The sequence below is a fragment of the Loxodonta africana genome, chromosome X (genome assembly GCF_030014295.1).
Source record: "Loxodonta africana isolate mLoxAfr1 chromosome X, mLoxAfr1.hap2, whole genome shotgun sequence".
Taxonomy (NCBI): Eukaryota; Metazoa; Chordata; class Mammalia; order Proboscidea; family Elephantidae; genus Loxodonta; species Loxodonta africana.
In genome coordinates, this window is record NC_087369.1 from 88,386,787 (window position 1) to 88,409,544 (window position 22,758).

A 22,758-nucleotide genomic window follows, 5' to 3' on the forward strand; every position below is an offset into this window, starting at 1 on the left:
AGACACAAAAATTCTCAACAAAATGCAAGCAAACCAAATCCAACAGTATATAAAAAGGATTATACACCATGACAAACTGGGATTTATCCCAGGAATGCAAAGGTGGTTTCAACATAAGAAAATCAACTAGTCTAACACACACATTAACAGAAAGAAGGAAAAGAACCACATGATCATCTCAATTGATGCAGGAAAGGCAATTGAAGAAATTCAACACCCTTTCATAATAAAAACACTCAGCAAACTAGGAAGAGAAGGGAAATTCCTCACATGATAAAGGGTATCAACAACCTAAATATACAAACTGAAGCCATAAAACTCTTAGAACACAGGGGTAAATCCTCATGAACTGTGATTTGGCAATGGATTCTTAGAGATAACATCAAAAGCAAGAACAACAAAAGAATAAAACGGATACATTGGAGGAGTTCATCAAAACCGAGAAGTTTCATGCTTCAAAACACTTTGCCAAGAATGTGAAGAAACAACCTAGTGAATGGGAGAAAATACTTGGGAACCATAGATCTGATAAGGGATTGATATCCAGAATATATGAAGAACTCCTATAACTCAATAAAAAACAACAAACAACCCAACTTAAAAATGGGCAAAGTACTAGAATACACATTCCTCCAAAGAAGATATAAAAATGGCCAATAAGCACATGAAAAGATACTCAATGTCATCAGAGAAGTACAAATCGAAGCCATAATGAAATACCACTTCAGACCCACTGGAATGGCTATTACCAGAAAAACAGAAAATAACAAGCACTGGCAAGCATGTGGAGAATTTGGAAATCTTGTGCATTGCTGGTGGGAATGTAAAAAGGTGCAGATGTTATAAAAAACAATTTGATGGTTCCTCATAAAGCTAAATATAGAATTACCATATGACACAGCAATTCCACTTCTAGGTACAAACACAAAAGATACGAAAGATTTGAAAGCTAGAACTTTAACAGATGGGTGTACACCACTGTTCACTGCAGCATTATTCAAAATAGCCAAAAAGTGGAAACAATTCAAAAGTCCATTAATAGCTGAATGAGTAAACAAAATATGATATATCCATACAATGGAATAATATTCATCCACAAAGGGAAATGAAATTCTCATACATGCTGACGTAGGAGAACCTTGAAAACATTATGCTGAGTGAAAAAAGTCAGGCACGGAAGGACAAATATTGTATGCTCCACTTAAAGGAAGTATCTTGAATAGGCAAATGTACAAACACAAAACTTAACAGAGACAAAAGCGGTTACCAGTTGTTGGGAGGATAAAGAAATAAGGAGTTACTGCTTAAGAGGTACTGAATTTCTGTTTGGGTTGTTGAAAAACTTCGGGGAAAAGATAATGGTGATGTTGCACAACACTGTAAATGTAATTAATGCCACTGAATTTTACACATTAAAATAGCAAAACTTTTCTTACATGTATTTTACTACAATAAAATTATTTTTAAAAAATCGTATGGTACAGGTGGGGCCCAGAGGGTGGAGTACTCAGATGCTTCCACTGATCCCTCTTAAAACAAAGACCTGAAAAAAACAAGTGAAACAATTATTTATATGTCAAGCTAGGAGCCCTAAACATCAAAGTTAGAAAACGGACCGAGCAGCAGTGGAGGGACAGACAGTACAGAAGCAGTGAAGAGTTCCTGGACCTGAATTGCCAGGAATGCTCAGGCACCATTCCCTGGAGTGACTGTGGTATGGCTGGCGGTAGCGTTCAGGACACGGTTTCCTCAGGGAGACATAGAGAGCCGCACACTCTACTCACACCTCTGGAACCAGAGAACAGTGGTCTCGGCAAAAGCTAAGTACCTTTGTTTATTTTACCGTGCCCCCAGCACCCAAGCTAGCTCCAGGGGTTGTTGATTTCCCTGGGCCTGAGATGGGCCCTCTACAAGCCCTGAGCCATTCTCCTGGCCTTGGAGAAGGAAGAAATTCACAAATAGTAGAAAAGATAAACTGCCAGCTCTACTAAGCTGGGGAGCTCAGGACAGAAATGGCTCCTGTCCAGGCACAAATGTTCCATAGACTTTGAATGCCCTTACCCTGTGCACAGACCTGTGTGGGCTCATTTAAGGAAAAAGGCCTTTGTTGGCAGAATGCAAGTGTTTCAGCTGTGCAGTGGAGAGGTCAGTGTTTGATGTTTGACACCGCTTTGCGTATTAAACGGGGTCTTCACCTACCCACATCAGGGGCCTAAGGACTGGTGGCTTCATCCACATAACCTAGCCACCCAGGAAAGGGGTCCAAGGATAAGAGGTACTTCCCAGTCCTTACGACCAAAAGCACTGGGTGCCCAGGGATCCGGCTTAAGAACCCACCCAACTGTGCACTCTATGGAACAGGGACACACATTCCTCACAGATACTCAGGGGATGGTTGTCAGCCCCCTGCCTTGTTCAGAGTGTAACCTCCTGCTACAACCAGATACCGGTACCTACACCAATACCCCTGCCCCTCGAAGACTGTAGGACAAAGCCTGTACCACACACTTGATAACCAAATACCTGGACACCTGATCTGAATCCATACAAGAAAAGTGAATGGACTCCTATGCTCATATACGTGGTAACAGCTCTAGTGATCTGATGACAGGACACTAGAGCTTCAAAGGAGAAAATAATAAAGCTAAATCACTCAAGCAATCCATTTGGGCACGTTAAAACAAAGCAAAGTAAGAAGCTAACATAAACTAATACAATAACATAAGATGGCTTGGAGACAACAGTCAATATGAAATCACATACAGAAGCAGATTACAACCACTTCAACAAGCTCTCAAAACAAAGAATCAAGTAATCTTCCAGATGAAGGTGTATTCCTGGAATTACCAGATGCACAATACAAAAGATTAATATAACGAACAAGATCAGGCAAAATGCAAAACAAGCCAAGGAACACACAGATAAAGCAGTTGAAGAATTCAAAAAGGTTATACAACAACATAATGAAAAATTTAATCAGCTGCAAGAATCCACAGAGAGACAGCAATCAGTAATCCACAAGATTAAAAATAAAACTACAGAATTAGACAACACAATAGAAAGTCAGAGGAGCAGAACCGAGAAAGTGGAAGGCAGAATTAGTGAGACAGAATAAAACACTTGGCACTGAGATAGTCGAAGAAAAATCAGATAAAAAAATTGAAAACAATGAAGAAAACTTAAGAATCATGTGGGACTCTATCAAGAGAAATAACCGATGAGTGACTGGAGTACCAGAAAGGGAGGGGTAACAGAAAATACAGAGAGAATTGTTGAAGATTTGCTGGCAAAAAAAGGGCCCTGATATAGCGAAACATGAAAAGATATCTATCCAAGATGCTCACTGAACTCTACATAAAGTACATCTCAAAAGAAAGTCACCAAGACATACTATACTCACACTTGCTAAAACCAAAGATAAAGAGAGAATTTTAAGAGTGGCTAGGAATAAACGAAAAGGCACCTACAAAGGAGAGCCAATACGAATGAGCTCAGACTACTCGGCAGAAACCATGCAGGAAAGAAGGTAATGGGATGACTTATATAAAGCACTGAAGGAAAAAAATTGCCAGCCAAGAATCATATATCCAGCAAAACTGTCTCTCAAATATGAAGGTGAACATAGGACATTTCCAGATGAACAGAAGTCGAGGGAATTCATAAAAACCAAACCAAAACCACAAGAAATACTACAGGGAGCTCTCTGGTTAGAAAATCAATAATATCAGATATCAACCCAAGACCAGAACACAGGACAGAGCAACGAAATGTCAACTGATGTAGGGAAATAACAAAAATAAATCAAGATAAAAAAACACTCAAACAGGGAAACAGCGATGTCATTATGTAAAAGAAGACAACATCAAAACAATAAAGAGGGACTAAGAAATGTAGTCATAGATATTTCACATGGAGAGGAAGACGTGGTGATATAAAAAAATAAAAGTTACACTGAAACTGAGAAAAATAAGGGTAAATATTAAGGTAACCCCAAAGGAGACTAACTATCCTACACATCAAAATAAAATACGCAAGAAAAAAATAAAGACTCGGCAAAAACAAAACCAACTACAATGAATAAGAGGAAACGACAATATGTGAAGATAAACTACTCAGGTCAAAAAATTAAGTGGGAGAAAGGAACTGTCAGCAATACACAAAAAAAAGACATCGAAATGACAGCACTAAACTCATAAAAAGAAAAAATTCATACCTATCCATAATTACGCTGAATGAAAATGGACTAAATGCACCAATAAAGAGACAGAGAGTGGCAGAAAGGATAATAAAACACAATCCGTATCAAGCAAACAACGATCAAAAAAAGCAGGATTGGCAATATTAACTTCTGACAAAATAGACTTTAAAGTTAAATCCGTCAGAAAGAATAAGGAAGGACACTACATAACAATTAAAGGGACAACATACCAGGAGGATATAACCATATTAAATATTTATGCACCCAATGACAGGGCTGCAAGATATATAAAACAAACTCTAACAGCACTGAAAAGTGAGATAGACAGCTACAAAATAATAGTAGGAGATTTCAACATAACACTTTCGGTGAAAGACAGGACATCCAGAAAGAAGCTCAATAAAGACACGGAAGAACTAAATGCCACAATCAACCAACTTGACCTTATAGGCATGCACAGAACACTTCACATCAGCCAACTATCCTTTCCAACGCACACGGAACATTCTCTAGAATAGACCAGATATCAGGTCATAATGCAAACCTCAACAGAATCCAATATATTGAAATATTACAAAGCATCCTCTCTGACAATAAGGCCATAAAAGTAGAAATTAATAACAGAAAAAACAGGGAAGAGAAATCAAATACTTGGAAACTAAACAACACCCTGCTCAAAAACGACTGGGTTATAGAGAAAATAATGGATGGAAGAAATAAATTCATAGAACCCAGTAAGAATGAAAACACTTCCCATCAGAACCTTTGGCACACAGCTAAAGAAGTGCTCACAGGTCAATTTATATCAATAAATGCACACATACAAAAAGAAGAAAGGGCCAAAATCAAACAATTATCCCTACGACTTGAACAACAACAACAAAAAATAACAAAAGTAACCCTCAGGCACCAGAAGAAAGCAAATAATAAAAATTAGAGCAGAATTAAACGAAACAGAGAACAGAAAAACAATTGAAGGAATTAACAAGACCAAAGAATCCTAACAGAGTACTATGAAAAGTTGTACTAACTAATTTGAAAACCTAGAGGAAATGGGGAAATTTCTGTAAACACATTACCTACCTAAACAAACACAAACAGAGGTAGAACAACTAAATAAATCCGTAACACTGGGAGAGATTGAAAAGGTAATTAAAAAAGTCCCAACAAAAATAAGCCCTGACCAAGACGGCTTCACTGGAGAGTTCTACCAAACTTGCAGAGACGAGTTAACACCACTACTGCTAAAGGTGTTTCAGAGCATAGAAAACGATGGCATACTCCTAAACTCATTCTATGAAGCCAGCATATCCCTGATACCAAACCCAGGTAAAGACACCATAAAAAATAAAAAAAATTACAGACCTATATCCCTCATGAACTTAGTCACAAAAATGCTCAACAAAATTCTAGCCAACAGAATTCAAGAACATATCAAAAAAAAAATGATTCATCAGGACCAAGTGGGATTCATACCAGGTATGCAGGGATGGTTCAACATTAGAAGAATAATCAATGTAATCCATCATATAAATAAAACAAAAGAACCACATGATCTTATCAATTGATGCAGTAAAGGCATCTGACAAAGTTCAACACCCATTCATGATAAATACTCTCAGTGAAATAGGAATAGAAGGAAAATTCCTCAACATAATACAGGGCATTTACACAAAGCCAACATCATCCTAAATGGACAGAGTCTGAAAGCATTCCCCTTGAGAACAGGAACCAGATAAGGATGCCCTTTATCACCACTCTGATTCAACATTGTGCTGGAGGTCCTAGTAAGAGCAAATAAGCTAGATAAAGAAATAACGGGCAACCAGATTGGTAAGGAAGAAGTAAAATTAACTCTATCTGCAGATGACATGATCTTATACACAGAAAACCGTAAAGAATCCTCAAGAAAACTACTGTAACTAATAGGAGAGTTCAGCAAAGTATTAGGATGTACAAGATAAACATACAAAAATCAGTTGGATTCCTCTACACCAACAAAAAGAATGCCGAAGAGGAAATCACCAAATCAATAACATTTACAGTAGCCCCTAAGAAGATAAAATACCTAGGAAAAAATCTTACTAGAGACGTAAAAGACCTATACAGGAAAACTACAAGAAACTACTGCAGGAAACCAAAAGAGACCTACATAAGTGGAAAAACATACTTGATCATGGATAGGAAGACTTAACATTATAAAAATGTCTGTTTTACCAAAAGCGATATATAGATACAATGCAATTTTGGTCTACATTCCAATGACATTTTTTAATGAGATGGAGAATCAAATCACCAACTTCATAAGTAGGGACAGAGTCTCCGGGTAAATAATGCATTACTGAAAAACAAGACCTAAATGGCAGGCCTCATGCTACCTGATTTTAGAACATATTATACCGCAACAGCATTCAAAACAGCCTGGTACTGGTATAACAACAGATACATAGGTCAATGGAATAGAACTGAGAATCCAGACATAAATCTATCCACACATGAGCAGTTGATATTTGACAAAGGCCCAAATCAGTTAAATGGGGAAAAGACAGTCTCTTTAACAAAAGGGGATTTCCATCTGCAAAAAAAGAAACAAGGCCCATATCTCACACCATGCACGAAAAAAAAAAAAAGCTCAAAATGGATCAAAGGCCTAAATATAAAATCTAAAACAATAAAGATCATAGAAGAAAAAATATGAACAACGCTAGGAGCCCTAATACATGGCACAGACAGTATAAGTAACATTACTAACAATGCACAAACACCAGAAGAGAAAGTAGATAACTGGGAGCGCCTAAAAATCAAACTCCTGTGTTCATCTAAAGACTTCACCAAAAGAGTAAAAAGATTACCTACAGGACGGGAAAAAGTTTTTAGCTATGACACTTCCAATCAGCATCTGATGTCTAAAATCTACATGATACTGCAAAAACTCAACTACAAAAAGACAAATAACCCAATTAAAAAATGGGCAAAAGATATGAACAGACACTTCACTAAAGAAGACATTCAGGTAGCTAACAGATACATGAGGAAATGCTCGTGATCATTAGCCATTAGAGAAAAGCAAATTAAAACTACAATGAGATTCCATCTCACGCTAACAAGGCTGGCATTAATCCAAAAAACACAAAATAATAAATGTTGGAGAGGTTGTGAAGAGACTGGAATATTTATACACTACTGGTGGGAATGTAAAATGGTATAACCACTTTGGAAATTGATTTGATGCTTTTTTAAAAAGCTAGAAAGAGAACTACCATACGATCCAGCAATCCCACTCCTTGGAATATATCCTAGAGAAATACGAGCCTTTACATGAACAGATATATGCATACCCATGTTCACTGCAGCACTGTTTACAATAGCAAAAAGATGGAAGCAGCCAAGGTGCCCATCAACAGATGAATAGATAAATTATAGTATATTCACACAATGGAATACTATGCATTGATCGATAAAGAACAAAGATGAATCTGTGAAACATTTCACAACATGGAGGAATCTGGAAGGCATTATACTGAGTGAAATCAGTTAGCTGCAAAAGGACAAATATAGTATGAGACCGCTATTATATGAATTCAAGAAGTAGTTTAAACAGAGAAAAAACATTCTTTGATGGTTTCGAGGGCAGAGACGGAGGGAGTGCAAGGGGTATTAACTAATTAGATGGCAGACAGGAACTACTTTAGGTGAAGGGAAAGACAGCACACAATACAGGTGAGGTCAGCACAACTGGACTAAACCAAAAGCAAAGAAGTTTCCTGAATAAATTGAATGCTTCGAAGGCCAGCATAGCAGGGGTGGGGGTTTGGGGACCATGATTTCAGGGGACATCTAGGTCAATTGGCATAAGAAAATCTATTAAGAAAACATTTTGCATCCCACTTTGGAGAGTGGCATCTGGAGTCTTCAATGCCAGTAAGTGGCCATCTAAGATACATCAATTGCTCTCAAACCACTTGGAGCAAAGGAAAATGAAGAACACCAAAGACACAAGGTAATTATGAGCCCAAGAGACAGAAAGGGCCACATAAATAAGAGACTACATCAGCCTGAGACCAGAAGAACTAGATGGTGCCCAGCTACAACCGATGACTGCTCTAACAGGGAACACACAGAGAACCTGAGAGAGCAGGACAGTAGTGGGATGCAGATCTCAAATTATCATAGAAAAAAAAAATTTTTTTTAAAAGACCAGACTTAATGGTATGACTGAGACTAGAAGGACTCCAGAGGTCATGATCTCTAGACCCTGTGTTAGCCCAAGACAGGAACCATTCCCAAAGCCAACTCTTCAGACAGGGATTGGACTGGACTATGGGATAGAAAATGATACTGGTGAAGAGTGAGCTTCTTAGATCAAGTAGACACATGAGACTATGTGGGCAGCTCCTGTCTGGGAGATGAGAAGGCACACGGGGTCAGAAGCCGGCTGAATGGAAACGAAAATAGATAGTAGATGGAAGCAGTGTGCTGTCTCTTTAGGGCAAAAGCAATTAGGAGTATATAGCAAGGTGTATATAAATTTTTGTATGAGGGACTTGATTTGTAAAATTTCACTTATTAAAGCACAATAAAAAATTTTAAAAAACATGGAATTTTGAGAGCCACCAAATAGCTAAAATAATATTGAAGAAGAATAAAGTAGGAAAAGTCACAGCTCTTGTTCTCAAAACTTAGTATAAAGCCACGATAATCAAGACAGTATGATAGTGGTATAGACACATAAATCAATGGAGTAGATCTGAATGGCAGAAATAAAACCATACATCTATGGCCAACTGATTTTCAACAAGGGTGCCAAGCCCATTCAATAGGGAACGAATAGTCTGTTTAACAAATGGTGCTAGGACATCCAGATATACACATGGAGAAGAATAAAGTTGGACCTATTCCTCACACATATATAAAAACTAAATCAAAATAGATCAAAGACCTAAAAGTAAGAGCTGAAACTATAAAACTATTTGAAGAAAACATAGGTGCAAATCTTCAAAACCTTGGATTTTGCAATAGTTTCTAAGATATAAAAAGCACATTCTACAAAAGAAAAAACAGATAAATTGTGCTTAATCAAAATTAAGAGGAAATATCTGCAAATCATGTATCTAGTATTCAAAATATATAAATAGCTCTTACACTCAACAACAAGACAAACAACCCTACAAATATGGGCAAAGTACTTGAACAGAAATTTCCCCAAAGCAGATATACAAATAGCTAATATGCACATGAAAATATGCTCAACATCGTTAGTCATTAAACTAAAAAAAAAAAAACCCGTTGCCGTCAAGTCTAATTAAACACTACAGGACAGAGTACAACTGCCCCATAGGGTTTTCTAAGCTGTAATCTTGATGGAAGCAGATCACCACATCTTTCTCCAACGGAGTGGCTGAGGGGTTCGCACCGCCAACCTTTTGGTTAGGGGCCGAGTGCTTAACCACTGCACCACAAGGGCTGCTGTAGAGTCCCTAGGTGGAGTAAATGATTTACACTCGACTAGTAACCTAAAGGTGGCAGCTTGAACCCACCGAGCAGTACCTGGTGATCTACTTCTATTAAGATTATAGCCAAGTAAACCCCAAAGGAAGTTCTAGTCTGTAACACAAGGGGTCGCCATGAGTCAAAACTGACTCAGTGGAAACTAGCAACATACAGTGGAATATTAACACAAAAAAAAAACCCAAACATTTTGTCATTGAGTCAATTCTGACTCATAGTGACCCTATATGGCAGAGTAGAACTGCCCCACAGGGTTTCCAAGGAGCAGCTGGTGGATTTGAACTGCTGACCTTTTGGTTAGCAGTCTGAGCTCTATTACCAGGTTATAAAAAGAAATGAAATACTGATACATGTTACAACATGGATGAACCTTGGAAATGTACTAAGTGAAAGAAGCCAGTCACAAAAGATCACATATTATATGATTCCATTTATATGAATGGTCCAGAATAGGACAATCTATAGGAACAGAAAGTCTATCAGTGGCTGCTTAGGACTGGGGGTCATGAAGGTATAGGGGTAGGAAGATGATAGCTAGAGTGTACAGGATTTTTTTGTATATGTGGCGATTAAACATTCTAAAACTGACTGTGGGGATGGTTGCACGTACTTGTGAATGTACTAAAAATCACTGAATTATACATTTTAAATGCGTAAAATGTATGGTGTATGAATTATATCACAAAAAAGGTGTTTTAAAACAAAAAATTTATGCTACAATTGTAACAACAAACACCATATGTATATGGAGACGGACAAGAAGAAAATTCAGATAAAATTGATACAGTAAAACCTGCAAAGGTGGGAACTTGGGTAAGGCGTAAAAATGTCACAGAAGGAAAACTCAAGTATTTTTCACTAAAACGAGAGACAGAAAAGTGGTGAAACAGCACCCTGTCAAAAGCAGATAACATGCGAGGCCCAGAAAAACAAGGCAGTCCCGTCAAGTTCTAGCTTTCACAGGTTTCACTACATATTAAGATGGTGGAACTATGGGTAGTGTTGTTTCCTTTATTGTTAAAATGTTTGTCCAATGTGTTTAAATGACTTTAAACAAAATTGCAATATAGAAAATTTTTAACTCACCTTTATATATAAGAGGTTTATCTTTATCTTCTGTCTTCTCTCTACTAGCCAATTCAAGAAAATCTTCAATCAAGTCCAGAGATATGAGAGATTGGCTGAAAACGAGACTAAAGAAACAGATTTGTATTCATGGATTAGAAGATGCACATAGTAAAGATTATCACTGCTTCTCAAATTGATCTACAAATACAATTCTAATAAAAATTCCAACAGGATTTCTTGTAGAAATTAACATGTTGATTCTAAAATTTCATATGAAATGCAAAAGACATAGAATAGCCAAAAAAATTTTGAAAAAAGACAGCTGAAGACTAAAACTATATGATTTCAACATATAAAACGCTACAGTTATCTAGACAGTGTGGTGTTGGCACAGGGATAGACACAGAGATCAATGAAACAGAACAAAGTCCAAATATAGATTCCCACATCATGGATAATTAATTTTTGAGAAAGGTGCAAAGTCAAGTCAATGGAGAAAGGACATTCTTTTCGTCAAATTGTCTTGGCAAAACTGGACATTCATATGCAAAAATTCAGCCAAACGGATCACCTAACTTTTTGAAGAAGATATAGAAGAAAATCCTTGTATACTGGGGTTAGGCAAACAATTTTTAGACATATCAAAACTAAAATTCATGAAATAAAAAAACTGATTGGACTTTATGAATATTAAAACTTTTTCATCTGCCAAAGACAGAGAATGTAAAAAAAAATATTCCTACTAAAAGCATTTCAGCATTATTCAATTAGACACATTCTATGGCCGTTTTTTAATTTGATTTCAAGCATGCTTGCAAATTCCTGATTCTCTATCCCAGTATTTTAACCCCTTTTTAGCCATGAAAACTTTTGTTTACACAGTCTTATGTGGAAGTTAAAATCTCTAATAAAAGCAAGCTGCCTCAGGCATTGAGGGAGAAGCAAGCAAGGGAAGTGTCACTGGCTCCTCCATTACCCCCTACCCATGTCACCAATTTGCAGGTGCTCTGAGAAGCTGTTTGAAAACCACTGCTCTGCTCTATCCCACTGATGAGAAGTAAGTGGATATAATTACACACAAGATAGAAAAAACCTATGTAATTCTTATAAAGGAGAATGTGGGAGGGCTCATTCTCTCCCTTATTACAAAAGCAAAGTTGGTCAGTATACAAGAGACTAGACACCTATGGGAAGCATGTTTTTTTTGGTTTTGTTTTGGTTCTGAAAGCTGCACAATAAGAAGAAGGAGGTACTTATGACTGCAGAAGATCCTTCAAGCTATGAAATAGTTGTTGAAGTTCACCACATATGCATTATCTATTGTATAATTTCCTGAGCTCTGCATTGTTGGATAACTACTGCCTCCCAATTGCCTACTCCTAGAATACTAGTAAGAAAATGAATTCACTTCTGGTGCTCAGTTTAAATGACCAAGGCCTAAGCTTTGATCCCTCAATAGTTTTATTATCCTTCCTAGAATTAAAAAAAAAAAAAAACTTCATTGAATCAATACTTAAATACAAATTAAGTTTTTGACAGTTTATGTACCTGGAGGAAACCCTGGTGGTGTAATGGTTAAGTGCTACAGGTGCTAACCAAGAAGTCTGCAGTTCAAATCTACCAGGTGCTCCTTGGAAACTCTATGGGGCAGTTCTACTCTGTCCTATAGGGTCACTATGAGTCAGAATCGACTTGACGGCAAGACGTTTGGTTTCTGGTTTTTATGTACCTGAAAAATTCAAAATCTTAATAGTACCAATTATTTAATTGGAATTATTCTGGAATTTGAGCTACTATTTTGGAAACAGGTTGACCTGAGTCAGTTAGCAATTAAGATTCTAGGAACCACTGAGTTCAGATAAATCTATGAAAAAGGTAAAGAGTAATTAGGACTATGTGGCTACATAGTAATTGTCTCTGATAACCCGTTCTAGTTACAGATAACATGGAGAACTATTGTCCTGATTGATAATTTCCATACATGCATAACATTATTTTGGTTTTACCTATTTTATTAACGACTCAGATAAAAATATAAAAACATATATCAAATTTGCATAAAAAGTTGAAAAGGAATTTACAATCAAAATTTAATATTTAAATGCTAGAAAACAAATAAATCAGAAGGGCTGGGCTGAAACGTGTGTTGTGCTGGAGTTGACTCTAACTAGCTTAACTCAGCAGAGAATATTGTTACCATCTCTTCCCAACCCTACCTTTAGTGATGTCATGCTGGTAACTTGAAATTCGTATTCATACCGTGTAGAGGAACTAGGAAAAAAGGTCTAGCGATCTACTTCTGAAAAGCAACCAGTGAAAACCCTATGGATCACAACAGCCCAATCTACCACCGATCATGGGAATGGCATAGGACCACGCAGCGTTTTATTCCATTGTACATGGGATCACCATGAGTCGGGGGTTGACCCGACAGCAGTAGAGGTATATTAAAAAGTGATGAGGGTTTGCCTCTTTCTAGGAGAGTTAGGGGATGAATCTGAATAGTAATTTGAAGGATGAGACTGGGAATAGGGAGCATAAATGGCAGAAGTAAAACAGGAATAAAAACAAAGGAAATGTGTTTGGTTCAGAGAACAGTCAAACAGGTAAAGGCTGAGTGGTATCCACTAGATTTTGGAATTAAAAGGTCACTAGTGACATTTTTTTTTAGTGACATTAGGGGAAGGAATTCAATAAAGTGACAGGACAGAAACAACACTGAATGAATTGAAAAATGATCAGGAAGATGGGGAATTATAAGTATCAATTAGAAGCATGGGTCAAGGAAATAATTCATTCAAGGTACAATAGCTAGAAAGGGAAAACAGTACTGAAGAAACAACCTGAATATGTAGTTAGAACTAGTGGCTTAGAAGAAAGACAGTTGTTTGTATTGGCCTATCCCTACATTAACCAAAGAAATTACCTCATTAAAAAGGAAGAAAACCATTGTTTAAACAATAGAAAAGTTATCGAATGATTCATTTATATAATAAAAACAGGAAGGAGCTTACACTTTATCCCCAATTTCCTCTGCCATTCGAAGAATTTCAAAGAGAAGTACCATTTTTCCAGAATGCTCTAAGACCTCAGCATCAGCATCTGTAACAAAATCTTTATACCAATCTGGAGCTGGGCTGCTTGGATTAGAAGATGAAGTAGCTTTACCTAAATAAAATAAATAAAACATAACTATGTAGGTAAATAAGAAAGAAACTGAAAGATCCCAAGACAGCAGGACTGAGAGAGGGACCAAAAGGGACAGAAATAGACCAACCACGGGAAAGAGGAAGAAACCTCTGGGGACAGGCATGGAGTGTGGTGTGTATATGTGCGCACACACACACAAACATACATAGTAGGAAAGAAAGAGACTGCAGGAGGGATGAAAGGGAGGGAAGGAGAAAGGGAGAGAAAGGGAAGAAGGAAGAGAAAGGAGGGAGGAACAGAGACAGACAGACACTGACTGACTCAGAGATTAAAAGATAAATGACCACCCTGGGGGCAGGAAACATTTCACTGTGCTGCTACGGTTCTGGAAAACTCAAACAAATAAATTGATCCCAGGATCACCATATCATGTTAAATCATTTTCTTCTTATTTTTCCCACAAACTACGTATAAGAAGAAAGTAACACAAAACAATCTAAAGGATCCAAACATAAACAGAATCAAAATAAGTAACATAATTAGTATACTTAAGTTTAACCAGTTCACGTACTTTCTCTCGATTGCTTTTTAATGCAAAGAATTTTACATTTTTATTATAAAATATTTTAATTGTTCAGAAAAAAATATAGAACATAATGAACAGCCATGTTCCCACCCATTTTCACCAAATTTTAACCCTGTTAAATCTGCTTCTGATGGACTAGAAGCCTAATATGAGTCCCTATTCAATCCCAGTCTTCTTTCTCTTCCTCCTTTCCCAGAGGTAATTAACTCCCTACTGTATTTACCATTTGGAAACCTTGGTGGTGTAGTGGTTAAGAGCTATGGCTGCTAGCCAAAAGGTTGGCAGTTCAAATTCACCAGGCACTCCCTGAAAACTCTATGGGGCAGTTCTACTCTGTCCTATAGGGTCGCTATGAGACAGCAACAGGTTTTTGGTTGGTATTTACCATTTGTATGCATGTTTTAACATTTTTATTATGTGTTTCCCTAAACTGTACATTATTTTTACATGTTTTTAAACTAAATGTAAATGGTACCATACTGTTTGTGTAATTCTGCAACTTACTTTTTCATTCAATGCAGTTTTTTACTCAAAATGAAACTTACTCGTGTTGCTTCACGGAGCTCTTGTTCACTCTTTTTAACAAACATGTAGTATTCCACTGCACGAATACATCATCATTTATTAGTTCTCCTGTTCATTGACATTTAGATAGTTTCTTTTTGCTACTATGAGATATGTTGCAATCAACACTCAATGTTCTTAAATTATATTATTCTTACAATATTGCACCATTCATGTGAGTTTAAAATTCTCTGGCATAAAGTTATACTTATAATTTTTTAAAACATCATTTTAAGCATACTTATTTTACAGTCTTTATCCAATAGTTCTATTACCTGAGGTTTTTGAGAATCAAATGCTATTTGTTTCATCTGGTAACTTTCCTCAAGGTAACTGCTAATTTCTTTTCTTGCTTGTTTTTCCTATGGTTAATTGTTTCCTCAGGCATTTATAGTTTCTGATTATTATTTCACCTCTGGGTTGAGGTCATATAGCTCCAGGGTGGTATGGTCCCAGGCTGGGAGGGCATGGTTCTGCATTTGCTTCTCTCCAGTGCTCCAGAGAATCGCCAACCCAGAATTGCTTTGGAAGTTTTCAGTATTTTTTTGAGTATTTCAGCTTGAGATGTATAGATTGCATGAGAAATACAATTCAAACCGTAAACTGTATGAAGGCAAGCTGTGATTATGAATTCAAGGAAACTTTTCCCCCAACCCAGAGCCCAGGCCAAAACAGATAAACTTCCTTGTCAACTCCCTGGATTGATGGGCAGGTTTTTTTTTTTTCTATCCTATTCTTTGATGGAATACATACTCTTTAAAGGGATTCAGTTTCAAGAAGGGGTCAAAGAACTTTCCACCTTATAGTAACCTCAAAGCCTTTTATCTTGTCCCTGAGTAGGTGAAAAGCAAAGTTGCTAGTCTCTAGACTGGCACACTGTAATGATATTAGCCAGCCTCCAACTTAGATGATGCCTTGGCATCCAGGCCGAGCCATTTATTCACCCTGTTAGTTGGTACACCACACCCTGCTGGAGATAGTTGCCCCAGATAACCATGTTACCAAATACATCCAAATTTTCTGCTCCTCAGCTCCCCACAGCTGTCCCACTTAGGTAATTTCCATACCCACTCTCCCTTGTTTCTCAAGCTGTAGTTTCAAAAAGACCAATGGTCATGTACCCCACGAAAATCCCTTCATTCCACCCTTGGACCCTAATAAAGTCTGCACCTCAAGGTTGCTCTCTCTCTCTCTATCTGCGACCTCCCCACTTGTGCAGTGGCTTATGGGTGTGCCCTGTACGCCCAGGACCTTGAGTAATAAAGTTCTTTATTTCCATTTTTGTGTCTTGTGGTTGAACCGTAACTTTCCATTCAAGACAATATACATAACCTGGGCTATGGGAGATTGCTTGTCTCTTCCCTTTTGGGGTGACAAATGAGATAAAAATCACACTCAGGACACACACCCTTCCTGTATACTTCTTGAACGTACTGCTTAGGTTATCAATTCCCTCCTTTGTGTCTGGTCCCTGGTGATTACCATTACTTTTAGAGAACTCATGATGCATTTATGTTCAAACCACAATGAACACAGGCTAATCATGCCATGTACTTGCAGGATTCCATACCTTTCCCTTTGCCTCAAGTGTCTTTTATGATTTTCTCCCCCTCTTTGCCTGACAAACTTTTATTCAGACTTTACCACTCTTTAAGACCCAACTCAAATTTCATCTTCTCAAAAAAGCCTCCTTGCCATGTTGGCCCGTGGCTGGTATCTGGGAATTTGAAGGGTAAATACTTCCTACACTGATGTAAAACTTTCCCTAACTGATAAGAGTGGCTCACTGTGCCCAGCCTGCTGGTACAATGTGGTTTATACGGAACACTTGATTCATGCTGGGAGTCTAAAATTTGGTATGTGCTGGCAGTTATTGCCTATGTAACTAGCCCCCAACAAAAACCTTGGACACTGGGTCTCTGATAAGTTTCTCTGGTAGACAATACTTCATATATATTATCACAACTCACTGCTGCAGGAATTAAGTGTGTCCTGTGTGACTCCACTGGGAGAGGACTCTTGAAAGGTTGTACCAAGTTTCCTCCAGACTTTGTTCCATGTGCTTTTCCCTTTGCTGATTTTGCTTTGTATCCTTTCATACGTGCTGAGTGCTATGAGTCTTTCTAGTGAATCACCAAACCTGTGGGTGGATCTTGGGGATTGCAGACACATAGCTCATCAAGCAAATGTTGACTCAACTCCTTTTATAATCAGCTAACTAGCAAACAACCAAGAGTGCCTTTGGGAAATTCTACAGTACCACAGATGACATATAATTTCAGCAATGGTTACCCAAATTTATTAACTGTAATATATCTAAGGTGAAAATTTCAGAAATAAAAGAATGCTGGCAGAAAGTCAGTAAAAATGTGACCGCTAGGTAAGTATCAAAGCTTATGACAGGTGACAATTTCTGCCAAATCCGATAGATTTCATTCTAATTTTGATCCTACTGGATACAAGCATGATACTTAACAGTAATGTCTACACAGTAGAAAGTGATCCAGAGAAATATAGGCTACTCCAAATAATAAATATCCTAAGTATGTAATTAAAACTTACAAATAGATATTTTATGCTGAACATTCTTATTTCATCATCTACATGGATCAGTGATGACTTCTGCTGTAATTTTATGCTGTGAACATACATATGACAAGTAACAACTGGCTGGTTAATCAAAGCCATTCCAAATATTCATTCTGGATATCAAAAGATTCTGAGAAAGTAAAGCACAAATGGGAAAGAAAACAAAGAAAGCTATACCATCGCCCCTAATTTCTTGAAGCATTCTAAATATATATTTAAATAAAAGTTCCTTTAACTATTACATTTGGAAGACACACTATAGATTTTAAAAAGAAATATGGCATATCATGAAAATATTTTTTATGTATTAGTAGTAGTAGCACATAGTAAGTACTCAACAAATACTTGTTGAATAAATAAATGTAGTGTGTAGTGCTAATATTATGGCCCTACATCATATACAAGGATTCTGTCATAAAAGTTTTTATCATGCAATAAATTATATGCATTTCAAAATGCTCACCAATGAAGCCTACTCTAAAAATATTGAATTCATAATAAATCTAACACATCAAGGCAATTTATATAGTTAATTCCACATAACAAAATTCCTTGTAATAAAAGGCTAAAATCCAGAAATGGAGATACTGTAAGGTAAACTTAAATGGCTTATTCAAGACTCTCCTTCTTAGAAAATTCAGAAAGCTACTGTGAAAGAATAAAAAAAAAAAACTGTGAAATGAAAATGAATTATGCAACAAAAATCATATTATAGCTCAATTATAGCCATCTGCTTATTTAATACCCATTTCAAATTCCTGGTGCCACATTGTGGCCCTTTAAGAAGTCCTATTCAGGTATTCTCACATTTTCTATAAGAAAGTGATTTTTTTCAAAAAAGCTACACAGTACCAGTTATATGCATTCATATACTATAATGTACTCAGTCTTATCTTACATAAACTTAATTTAAATCAAAGAACAAAAATAGATTTTCATCATCTATTAGTTCTGGACAATGTTCCTGATAAACTATATATTTACACAGCTATAAAATATAAAATACATCCATACATAAATTACTTTTACTTGACTGCATATAACTAAAATGGAACAAAGACCCTAGGCAAGTAGTTAAAAGTTTATCTTTTAGAACCCCAACCTCCCCTGTCTGCTATTAGGCTCACAACATGTAACATCCTATTCTCTGTCCCTCCTACTCTCTGTATATGTTGTATATACATAAATTTTATTATGGCATATATAGAAAGTGATAATACTTATACTGTACACCACAAAAAATGGAAGAGGCTACCCATTTCTGGAGATGATTCAGTTGTCTCAGATTCCACCTTGTCTTCCCCAGCACACTTTTATGTAACCCACTCATAACACAGACTGTGGCATACTGGTTGATCTATTTTTTTTTCTCTTTATCCACAAATTACAAGAAAAAAATTTCAACAAGAATATTTGAAGGAAAGTGTGAACTTTAAGCTATTTATTTCTAATTATCAGATGAGATACATCATATTCTATGAGTAATTTTAAGTGGAAAGGGCAGAATGGAGGTCCAGGGATGGAGATAACAGGAGTTTTCCATTATTCAAAATTATAACCAATTCTTCAGTATTCTTATAAAAATGTTCTTTAAATTTAGGAACTGGGAGATTGAACACTGATGGTAAATTACCTGTATGGGGTGGCAGGAAAGAGGACTAAAAAGGAAAATTTTGTAGTTTCATTTTTACTATTTCCCTGATTTCTTAAAGAAATAAGCCAGGGTCTGTGTTTAGGCTACCATCTGTCTTATTTCATGGAGGTAATGAAGAGAGAAATGTTTATCATGGGATTGCCAAACTGGTTCAGCTGCAGGCCTCAGGCAGCCCAACTTCTTTGAGCACAAAATCATTCACCTAGCTGACCCCCAACATCTCTCTTCTCTTTCACAGGCAAAGGTTAACTGCTTTGCTACAGGACTCCCAAATGTTAAATATTTAAAGTCATTACACTATTTTCTCCTCTGTGTGAATTCTACTTAGGCTCCAGTATCCTATACCACAGCTTTACTTCGTAACATTCAGGTATTTCGTCCTGGTTTTGAGCTTCTAGACACACAGTCAGGCTGCATTAGAAGGATACGGGGCCTCAATACTAATCTTTCAAATGTACATATGGGTAAAGACAATTTAAGTCATTGGAAAGCTCAATCTGAGACTTCTATTGTGTGTATACTGTTGCATGAAAGAAAAAAAGTGAAAGAGGTAATACAAACTATACATGATGGGGGGGAACTATAAAGTAGATAATGATTATGGATTATGAAGAATTATAAAGGAAAAACACAAAACCACTTCACTGTATAAAATTAACTACAATCATACTCAAACTTCTTTCGGCTTTTCCCATGTAGTTAGTGAAAATATCATGGTGGCTTTGAGACAGGACAAACCAAAGGCTGAATCCCAGTTCTACCTTTCATTAACTATGTGATTTTGGGTTTCAGATCTCTTCATCTATAAAAACAAAGATATCAACAACATTATAAGGCTGCTTCAAGAATTAAGTTAGCTAACACATGGAATTAAAATAATAATACATAGTTTAGGGAAATATATGTAAACAAACGGTACTTTTTCTATTTACTTTTCCTCCTAAAAACCAGAGAGAGCACAATGTTCTGCTTATAATTAAATATTCATCAGATATTTGTGGTAATTATGTATACCTGATTATCCTAGACTCTTACCAATTGGGGAAAGAAATTTCTTTAAGCCAACCAGTGAGGATAATAAATGACTGACAACAGCACTAATGACATGACACTTTCTAAACCAATGTTCCATGATAAAGGGAACGTTCCATGATAAAGGGAACGTTCATTAGACTCACTTTCTTCCAGCTTTAAAGAAACTGAGGGGTTGTTTCCTGTTTCATCCACATTTCCTTCACCACCTCCTCGAGATCTTGAATTCCAGACTTTAATCACTTCAACATCATTGTCACTGCCACTTCCACTTGAACTACTATCTTTTTTTCCCTTTTTCCCCTTTGTTTTCTTCTTTCTAAAAAAAAGAACGAATTCAGACTTATAAAAGCACAGCAAAGATACAACTGCCAATTAAAAAAGAACAATCAGCAAGTAAGGATTTTAAACATGTCAACACAGGCCACGAAATTTATTCAATTTACTTCGTATAATCATCGGAGCTTAAACTCATGGAGGTTTCATCAGAATCTGAAGCTATGAATTCATCCATGCTGTCTTCATCAAAATACCCCTAGAGAAAAAAAAAATGAATGTTTCAATAATTTATTTCAACTTATACTGGAAACCCAATTTATTTCAAATTGAATTTATATTCGTTTCAACTTATATTGATAATTATAATGACATCTGTTTATTTCATTTAAAAATAAGTTAACTGCCATGAGATAAAGAAAGACTAAAGAACTATCATAGAAAGAAGACATGACAGATAAGACTACTAAATGCAATTTGAGATTTTGGATTGGATCATGGAACAGAAAAATAACATTACTAAAAAAACTGGTGAAATTCAAAAAGAGGCTGCTGTTCACTGTATTGCAAAAATGTTAATTTCTTAGTTTTGAAAATTTTATTATAGTAACACAAAATGTAAACATTAGAAAAATCTGGGTGATGACTATATGGGAACTGAACTATTTTCACAACTTTTCTGTAAGTCTAAAATTATTTCAAAATAAAAGGGTAAAAAAAACCTAATAGGTTCAATAATAGATTAACATTTAACACTTCTTTCATAATCATAATGCATTTAGACAAACAGAAATTAACTAGAAATAAAACAGGGTGGATTACTGTACCATAAAACAAAATTTGAATATACGGAAAGTTTATAGAGCTCAACCTTCATCCTAAGGTTATTCTGCTTCTAATGGTAACTTTTAATCAATTTTAGGTCATCTGATTTACCTTATTTTCTTTGCTAATGTAGTCTAGTTGCAAACACCAAGGATGAGTCCAGATTCTACTCAACATTTGAAAATCCTGAAAAAGTTTTGCACCTGCCTTTCCTCTTCCACCTTCGCTACTATTACCTACACCTGACGAAAAGAAAATACAGGTTAAAGACATAAGAATTCTCTATTTATCAAGTGTTTGTAGATTAGGGTTTTTAATTTAATCTGCACCACGACCTCTTTGGAAGTATAGAGATACTTACAGAACCTCTTTCTAGGATTAGTATTTTTAAACACGTAAGATAAATGGGATTACAAAATAAACCCATTCTTTTTTTTACTGAAAATTGAAAAAAAAATTAATAAGTAATATAAGTGCTTCTTTATTAATGCATTAAGTAACAAAATATACCAACAGATCTAATAATTACCGTACTTTTGAAATATTGACGAACATAAAATAACTTTGAGATATCAGAAGCAACAGTAATGTGTAAAAATATTTTATTTCTATTGTTAACAAGCACACATATACACAAAAAAACAACCTATTGCCATCAAGTCAATTCTGACTCATAGTGCCCCTATGGGATAGAGTAGAAACTGCCCCATCAGGTTCCCAAGGAGTGCCTGGTAGATTCGAACTGCTGACCTTTTAGTTAGCAGCCGTAGCACTTAACCACTACGCCACCAGGGTTTCCGTTAACAAGCACAGGTATCATTAATACTAGTATGGTTTGTTGCCTATAGTCATACTTGCAGGGGAAAATTGCTGCATTTTAGTTAGAGTTAGTGAAAATTAAGATGTAATTTTTTCTTACCCAGGTTCATATGCTCCCCTAAATTTTACCCATGTACCCCAGATTTATAAACCCCTATTTTTAGATAAAGCCTCTCTCATTATGGACAGTCTTTTAGAAATTCTCTCCAACTATTCTTATAAACACACACACAAAATTTCTAAAAGTTAATTACGTTTTTGATGTTAAAACATAAATATCAGCTTTCTTCTAACCAGAAAAATTTCAACAGAATATTTTTTCTATGAAAGTACAAAAATGAAATACACACACATTTCATTAATATGAAGACCCACAAAATCCTTGAAGGTGTAAAATGTGAAAGAAAAAAGGTGATTTAAAAAAAAACAGCATTTAAGCAGTAACATTTATCTATACAGTTTTAGAAAATATAAATTAAGCAATAATTA

At 36.1% G+C, this 22,758-nt stretch overlaps 1 protein-coding gene across 9 annotated transcripts in view; it reads right to left on the reverse strand.

Annotated features, from left to right (window-relative positions):
* Positions 1 to 22,758, reverse strand: part of ATRX (ATRX chromatin remodeler) — a 414,424-nt gene that overhangs the window by 87,160 nt on the left and 304,506 nt on the right. For 8 of the 9 annotated variants that reach the window (XM_064278569.1, XM_064278575.1, XM_064278573.1 and 5 more), the window contains 5 exons: positions 21,562 to 21,692; positions 20,796 to 20,884; positions 20,496 to 20,668; positions 13,789 to 13,942; positions 10,793 to 10,899 (listed from right to left, as the gene is read on the reverse strand). In XM_064278569.1, coding sequence (XP_064134639.1) covers positions 10,793 to 10,899; positions 13,789 to 13,942; positions 20,496 to 20,668; positions 20,796 to 20,884; positions 21,562 to 21,692 — 654 coding nt within the window. Of the gene's footprint in view, positions 1 to 10,792; positions 10,900 to 13,788; positions 13,943 to 17,636; positions 17,794 to 20,495; positions 20,669 to 20,795; positions 20,885 to 21,561; positions 21,693 to 22,758 lie in introns of those variants that run through there. The other variant, XR_010319813.1, reaches the window with a different exon arrangement.